At 42.0% G+C, this 8,531-nt stretch overlaps 1 protein-coding gene across 1 annotated transcript; it reads left to right on the top strand.

The window, feature by feature from the left end:
• The first annotated feature begins 202 nt into the window (after positions 1-202).
• Positions 203-8,401, top strand: taf5l (TAF5-like RNA polymerase II, p300/CBP-associated factor (PCAF)-associated factor). Its single transcript, XM_079617400.1, has 7 exons — positions 203-327; positions 1,429-1,570; positions 3,297-3,401; positions 3,473-3,666; positions 4,854-5,000; positions 5,514-5,942; positions 6,128-8,401. The coding sequence occupies exons 2-7, from the start codon at positions 1,432-1,434 to the stop codon at positions 6,923-6,925; spliced, it is 1,812 nt and encodes a 603-aa protein (XP_079473526.1). The 5' UTR covers positions 203-327; positions 1,429-1,431; the 3' UTR covers positions 6,926-8,401.
• The last annotated feature ends 130 nt before the right edge of the window (positions 8,402-8,531 follow it).

Below are 8,531 nucleotides of genomic sequence, written 5' to 3'. Positions count from 1 at the left end.
GATGAACGAAAGTCTTACAAGTTTGGAACGACATGAAAGCGAGTATTTAATAACAGCGTTTTAATTTTTGGGTGAACTATACCTTTAAAAAAAACTTTCAGTTCTTCACGTTTATATACTGTCTATGGTTCTTCACAGTAGTTATTATCGGGTCGACGCGCTAGAGGGCGCTGTGTAGCGCGTGCGATCTCCGCGCGCCGTCAGTGCACGCGCAGAAGAAGAGGGCGCGCGACCAATGGAGCAGCGGTGGAGAGTTGCGGTCTTCTCCTGATCATCTATGGCTTAAACGAGGACTTTTCTCTCGGACTGTCGTGTACGGAATATGCAGTAGGTGTTTAACATCTTTACCAAACTGTAAAGCAGATATAAACCGGAATGACTTGGGTGTATTTGAGATTACAGTGTGCAGAAGTGTGATGATGAGCTCAGTGATTGAGGCCGCGCGTAAATTTGGACTTGCATGATTTATTACATTTATAATAAATCTTATCTAAGGATAAATAATGAATTGATATGTGTTTTGGCTCTTCTGCTCACCTCCCATTGACTTACCAGTAAAGTAACCAGCTGTGAATGGCAGTGTCACAACATCTTAACGAGCTGTCTTTCTACACAGCATTTTGAGACATTATAGTCCTTAACCGCCTCTGATAAAAAAAAAAAAAAATCAAATAGAATGTTCGAATATGCCTATGATACCCAGACATTCGATCGAAAGTTTTATTCGAATATTCGAACGCGCTAATGATGATCAAAAAATGAATCGAACGTTCAAATCAAATGTTAAAAACACGTATAATGCATTAAAATTGAACCAAATATTCAAGCATGCCTATGATTTCTTAGAATCATATCAAATGGTTAAGCATACTTATGATTCCCTAAGATTGAATCAAATATTCAAGCGTACAATCCGTGCATATTATATCTAAAATCAAATAATATATTTAGCCATGCATGTATACGATTCATTAAAATTGAACCACAACACATGTTTATGATGCCCTAAAATCAAATCAAGTTTTCAAGCATGCTTATGACGCCCAAGAATCACATTAAATGTTCGAGCATGGTTATGATTCCCAAAAACTGAATCAAATATTCGAGTATATGCTTATGAATCTCTAACATCAGGGCAAATATTCAAGCGTGCCGTGCATAATGATTCTCTAAAAATCGAATCATATATTTCAGGATGCATGTATATGATTCATTCAAATTGAACCAAATATTCAAGCATGTTTATGATGCCTTAAAATCGAATCAAACGTTCAAATTGATATGGTTTCGAGACACAGCCTGTGTGTGAATAACATGAATTCATGCATTACTGTGCATGTTGTCATGTCTCTCGTGGCATGGCCTGCAGTGAGTGGCTGTTGTGACCGCAGATGCATGAATGTATAATGTGTTATGATCTCTCTTCAGGAGATGAAGCGGGTCCGGACGGAGCAGATCCAGTACGCGGTGACCCAGTACCTGAAGAGGAGACAGTACACAGACACTGATGGCTCTCTGAAGGGGGCCAAACTCTCCCAGTCCGCGGAGGAGATGGCGGCCAGTCTGACGGGTGACTGAACTTCATGCTGTGAATTAAATAAACCCTGAATAATAGTCATAGCCAGTGGTGGGCAGATCCAGGCTTCGAAACAATCACCCCTAGTGGTCAGAACAGTGTAAATGCATCAAAAACTCAGGCCAAACATGCATAAAACACCTTTTACAAATATATTTTTTTATTGAAAGGTAAAGTCTTTCAAGTGCAATTATCTAATCATCTAAAGATTATCAACTGTTGCCTAACCCACAGACGCTTGTTCATTGGTCCTCAGTGACTCCTCATAATTCATGGGTTGATGGGTATCATCGGCCCTTAAAATTTCGAAGTGTTTTGAAACCGTTATGACGTAATGAAGCCTCGTTTACTGAAATCACGTGACTCTGGCAATTTAACCGTTCGCAAAGACCCGCCCCCTTTAGTTACTGTTGCTATGTCCGACAAACCACGCCGCTCTCACGCCACACAACATGTTCTCGCGCAGTGAAAAATACATTGCGGAGCAGAGAGGAAACTGACAACACACTGACAGACAGGAGACCAGGTTACTTTTGATATTTTTAAAAGAAATTTAAACAATAAATACCGCTTTTCCGGCTCTTTAAAGGATTAGTTCACTTTAAAAAAAACTTTTGCTGATAATTTACTCACCCCGATGTCATCCAAGATGTCCATGTCTTTCTTTCTTCAGTCGAAAAGAAATTAAGGTTTTTGATGAAAATATTTCTCCATATAATGGACTTTACTGGCGACCAAATGGTTCAAGGTCCAAATGACAGTGTCAGTGTCGCTTTAAACGATACCAGACGATGAATAAGGGTCTTATTTAGCGAAACGATCGCTCATTTAAAAAAATAAAAATAAAAGTTTAAGTTTTATAAGCACAAATGCTCGCCTTGCTCTGTTCTGTGATGCACGTTCGTGACGTCACGTAATACGCAGTTACGTTGAAAAAGTCTTTCAACGTTTCATCTTTCAATGAAAAGTAAAACATTTCTATCCTGACGAAAATTTTCTTTTAGGCTTTTTTATATTACAACACCAGGATACGCACACGCAATGGGCATTTTAAACGATAAACTGACACAAAGACATTTGAATATGTGTATATGGTCCACACATTTGTAAACACTGACTCGGTACGTCAAGCGCGACCTTTTCAACGTAATTGCGTATTACGTGACGTCACGAACGCGCATCACAGAACAGAGCAAGGCGAGCGTTTGTGCTTATAAAACTTAAACTTGTTTATATATTTTTGAAATGAGCGATCGTTTCGCTAGATAAGACCCTTATTCATCGTCTGGTGTCGTTTAAAGCCCGTTGAAGCGGCGCTGACACTGTCATTTGGACCTTGAACTGTTTGGGGCCCATTGACGTCCATTATATGGAGAAATGTGTTCATCAAAAACCTTCATTTCTTTTCGACTGAAGAAAGAAAGACATGGACATCTTGGATGACATCGGGGTGAGTAAATTATCAGCAAAAGGTTTTTTTAAAAGTGAACTAATCCTTTAATCTACTAACTCTCCTGACTGCTTTGTCGGACAAAAATGGCGGATGGCGGATTATGATTGGTCAGATTGCCTGTCAATCAAACTCCCTGCGAAGGGTCAATTTGATACACGCTTCGAACCATTGATTCGGACAAAAATTCGAAGCTTCATGATGCAGTGTTTTGAAATTGCCATCACTAGTAATAGCGATGCTCATCTTCACCCTTTCTGTCGTGTGCAGTTCAGACGGAGTCGAGCTGTGCGAATGTGGTGTCCGCTGCCCCGTGTCAGTCGGACCCGCAGCAGTACGAGACCCAGTTCTCCAGGCTGCGCTCGTTCCTGCAGGGTGAGACGCACACAATGCTTTAATCCACAGGAGGAAGTGCTCTGGTTTTAACAAGCATCTCTGTTTCTCAGAGGCCGAATCACAGCTAGTGAAGGAGGTGAGCGGCGTCTTGTTCCCGCTCTTCCTCTACCTGCACTTGGACATGGCGCGATGTGGCCTGAAGGGGGCGGTAGACTCGTTCTACGGGCGCTTTCACTCGCTCTTCCAGCAGGACCCCGAGCAGAAAGCCATCGTGGACCTGCTGCGAGGAGCCCTCACACTGCAGGTCCGTTGGTTTTACTATTAAAAAGTGTGTTTTAGTTGTTAAAGTCCCCCTGTAGTCAATCATTTTATCCCTTAAAACTCATCTTTGATCACCAAAATGACATATTTAGATTCTTCATGCCTTAAAATAGCTTGAATGTAACTCGACACCCTTGCCTCATTTAGTATACGTGGTTCTATGAATATGCAAATGAGCCCCGCCTCCACTCACTCACTCGCTCAGAGATCCACTCGTTGACGATCACACGTTGATCTGATTGGTTACAAGTTAGTTTGTGACGTCAGAAACACCAGCGATTTCAAATCGTGTTTTGGAGACTTTAAGCTTTAAAGGTTTTTAAGGAGAAAATACTCAGCAATGCTGTCGAATTATGAATTTACACATGGTTTGTCTTAAAGCGTATTAAAAACAACACATAGACATGTATAAACAACATTAAAAGCTTGATTTTCACCACAGGGGGACTTTAACAGTTCACTTGGTTTGTATGCAGTTTGTTTTGTTGCTTTCTTTCTGTGTTTTGGTAAGTTAATGAATGTCAAATTCCTCCCTCAGATATCAGACCGATTATTAATCGATATATTTTAAATAAGTGGCAAGAAGAGTGGAATATGTGCGAGAATAATAAGTTGTATGAAACTCAACCGGAAATTACAAACAGACTTTTTATCAATTTTAAAACTAGACTTGATCAAGTGGTCTACACCAGATGTCGTATGAGTCACACAAGTTTGACACATGCTTTAAAGGTGAAGACCCAACTTTATGCATGTAAGATTCCCTTATCTGTCAAACATATTTTATCCTGGACTTAATACAAGCAGAACGCTCTTTTATGAAGTTACTTCACTTAAGGACATATATAATACAATTATGCCTGAAAAGGTTTTTGATTTTTTTATCATATGTTAATTTAAAAAAAATCTTGTATAATATGACTTGGTGTTTTTGTTTGTTTTGTTTTTATATGATATTAGAATTGTATGCCATGAAAATAGCTTCGAATGTTGACATGGCATTAAATAAAATTATCTGATCATATCTGTGTTTTGGTGCTAAATGATAAACAAACAAAAAATTCAAAATTCATTAGACAATCCACATAGTAAATGGGTCAATAGAGCAGAAGGGAAGTTGTCATGCTTTATCCATCATGCTGGATCCTTTTTTTTTTGTTGGTCTTCCAGGATGTGACCTCCAACCCTAAACTCTGCTCCCTCCTGGATCACAAGTACGTGGTGCACCTGACGGATCAAGCGTACAGTTACCTGCTGCGATACCTGCAGAGCGACGACAACAGCGCCATCTGCTGGGTGCTCAGCACGCACGTGAAGGTATGAGCAGCACACTAAACACTGCCTGGCAGGAAGTGCTCAAAGAAAGCCTGACCTACAGGCAAACCAAGATTTACTCAGACACCTTTAACATTACCTCAAGTTTATTCGCTATAGTTTAGAAAATGGTAATAAAATATGAAAAAGTGATCAAATCAGTTGATATCCATCCATCCTTCTGTTAGACTGTCTCACACATGACATGAATTATGTTGAATATCTGTCAGCTGTTAAATTTAAGATAATACCAATTTAGCCCAAGCAATGCTTATAATTCTGTTCAGTCTGTGTGTAAAAAGGTTGCATTAGCAATTAAAGAAAAAAACATTAAGCAAAACATGGTCTAAATGGTATAAATTTTTGAGTATAATATGTCAGTTTACTTTATTTTGCTATCCTCACGTACATACATGAACTATAGTGTCCTGCACCCACTAGTAAAAATTATATCTGGTGTCTGAATAACTTTTGGTATGACTGTTCAGTATTTGGCTCATACCTGTGTTTTCTCAGGTGGAGGTGACAGCATCGCGCCGAACTGACTACCAGCTGTACGGCGCAGGGATCGGAGCGGGAAACACCACCTCCACTCCCTCTTCCTCCACGACATGGGCCGCCCTGGATGGGTCTGAGGGGGCGGAGCGCGTGGAGGTCACGGCGGGGTTACCGCAGAACGAGGCGGCGCTGGAAACGCTGCAGGACTGCATAAAGCGCGTGCGGGAAGGCCCGCCTTCGCTCACCACCGTGTGCTTCTACGCGTTCCAGCACACGGATCAGCTGCTCAACACGGCCGAGGTGTCGGCGGACAGCCGTCTGCTAGCGGCGGGCTTCGATAACTCTGCCGTCAAGCTGTGGAGTCTGCGGGCCAGGAAGCTGAAGGCCGGGCCTCACTGGGCCGATGTGTCCAGGATAAGACTCGCATGTGATGTGCTGGAGGAGGAGGTGAGTGACAGCTGTCAATCATCTTGTTTTGGCTAGCTGATGGTGTTCATTCATAGCATCATGTGCACATCTAATGAATCCTGAAAGGACTAGGAGCATAAAGCTCAATTATGAGATGCTTTTTATTCTTTTGATGATTTGCACATCTAATCTAACATCTAACATGTGTTTTTGTTTCCAATCAGGCAGATGACGAGGACGCCTCGGGCAGCGAGATAAAGACCCTGCGCGCTCACAGCGGCCCGGTGTATCGCACGGCGTTCCTGACGGACGGCTCCGGCCTGCTGTCCTGCTCGGAGGACTCCACCGTGCGCTTCTGGGATCTGACCAGCTTCACCAACACCGTCCTGTACCGCGGCCACGCGTACCCCGTGTGGGACGTGGACGTCAGTCCCTGCAGCCTGTACTTCTCCACGGCGTCCCATGACCGCACCGCGCGCCTCTGGAGCTTCGCGCGCACGTACCCGCTCCGCCTGTACGCCGGACACCTCTCTGACGTCGACTGCGTCAAATTCCACCCCAACTCCAATTACGTGGCGACGGGTTCGACGGATAAAACCGTGCGCCTGTGGAGCACCCAGCAGGGGGCGTCAGTGAGGCTGTTCACCGGGCACCGCGGCCCCGTGCTCTCGCTAGCGTTCTCCCCCAACGGGAAGTACCTGGCGTCGGCCGGAGAGGACCAGAGACTGAAGCTGTGGGACCTGGCGTCCGGGAGCCTGTTTAAAGACCTGCGCGGTCACACCGACAGCATCACCAGCCTGTCCTTCAGTCAGGACAGCAGTTTGGTGGCCTCCGCCTCCATGGACAACTCTGTGCGCGTGTGGGACATACGTAACGCGCACGGCTCCGCCCCCACCGACGGCTCCAGCAACGAGCTGATTGGACAGTACACCGGGAGCACTAGCAATATCCTCAACGTGCAGTTCATGGCATGCAACCTGCTGCTGGTGACGGGCACTGCGCTGGAGAAACAGGAGCAATGAGGAAGCGCCAATCTCAGCAAAACATGACCAGAGCATATTTCACCCCAAAATCACATCAATTATGTTTTGTGCAAGTAAAATGACACCTTTTAGCACCATTTACGTAAATAATCGAGCTCATAGCCCTCGTTACTTTTATACAGGTGATACTGGAAAAATTTCAATATCGTGCAAAAGTGAATTTATTTCAGTAATTCAACTTAAATGTGAAACTAATATATTATATAGACTCATTACATGCAAAGTGAGATATTTCAACCCTTTATTTGATATAATTTTGATGATTATGGCTTACAGCTATTAAAACTTTTAAAATTTGGGGTTTTCATAATCTGTAAGCCATAATCATCAAAATTATAACAAATAAAGGCTTGAAATATCTCACTTTGCATGTAATGAGTCTATATAATATATTAGTTTCACCTTTTAAGTTGAATTACTGAAATAAATGAACTTTTGCACCATATTCTGATTTTTCTAGGTTCTCCTGTGTATATATAATACAATAATTGTGAATGAATTTTACTGACAAATTCAGCTATTATTTATAAGTTCATAACAATTCACTGTATTTTTCAAATCTTTGTTAAAACACAACAAATACTACCTTGATGTGTAAATATTAATTATTATTATTATTAATAATATTACAATGAGAATTTTGGTTGGCAAACGTGTTTGAATAGTCACAATCTTAATGGTACTTGTTTTTTTTTGCACAAAATATATTTTCTTTTTCTTGTGAGATATGTCCCGGACAGGTTTAGTGAGATTCACCCTTGTGTGTTTTGTAAAGCCAGAGTGTTTTCCTTTATTTTAGGTTCTGATGTCTGATGTTGATGCCTCTCGAGGACAGAGGTCAGCGTCCTGCTGTTTTCATATAGATGTAAATATTAGATAAGCTAGGTCATTATTTCCAGCTCTGCTAATCTCCGTTGTGACATCGCTGTTTTGTTGATGGCCCGTGTTTATAAAGGTAATTCTGGAAGAACATGCAACACTGTTTTTCTGGATCTTCACCATGAAGCCAGACGAACAGGATTCATTCTTCTCAATTAATATAACGCCTACATCCTTGTTCTGTTTCACATCAATTTAACATGCCATCTACCCAGATTGAGTTTACCAAGTTTTCTCATTAAAGGCAACTTGAGATTAGTTTTGAAAACGATTAATTTCCACGCCGGTTTTGTCTGCCGTTGCCTGTTGAACAGAGTAACTCGTGGATGAATGATGCATTTCACTGAATCTGATTTCGCAATTATGCGTTTGGTTTTGTATGAAGTCAAGGTCCTCCGTCTCCAGCACTATCTTTTTGTGTCCCCGGTGGTCAACAACACAATCATGGGATGTTTGTCTGGAACTGTGAAGACGAAGAAGAAGAAAAAAAGACTTTTGTATCTATTTGTATTGCTCCCTTGAAGAGAAATGATTTTGCATCATTCTGATACTTGTAAATATATTTTTGTAACATTTCTTGGCTGTCCCGATCTCATTTTTTGATGCTTATTACCATTCTAGTACAGTAATAACCCCATCGTGAAGTCCTGGATCCGCCTGCTCACAGTCAGGCGTGGCTGCTTTCACCATAACCAGTTTCTGCTCT

The sequence above is a fragment of the Phoxinus phoxinus genome (genome assembly GCF_949152265.1).
Source record: "Phoxinus phoxinus genome assembly, chromosome: 6".
NCBI classification, from domain to species: domain Eukaryota; kingdom Metazoa; phylum Chordata; class Actinopteri; order Cypriniformes; family Leuciscidae; genus Phoxinus; species Phoxinus phoxinus.
The sequence above is the reverse complement of the archived record's forward strand: the minus strand, read 5'-3'. Positions and strand labels throughout refer to the sequence as shown.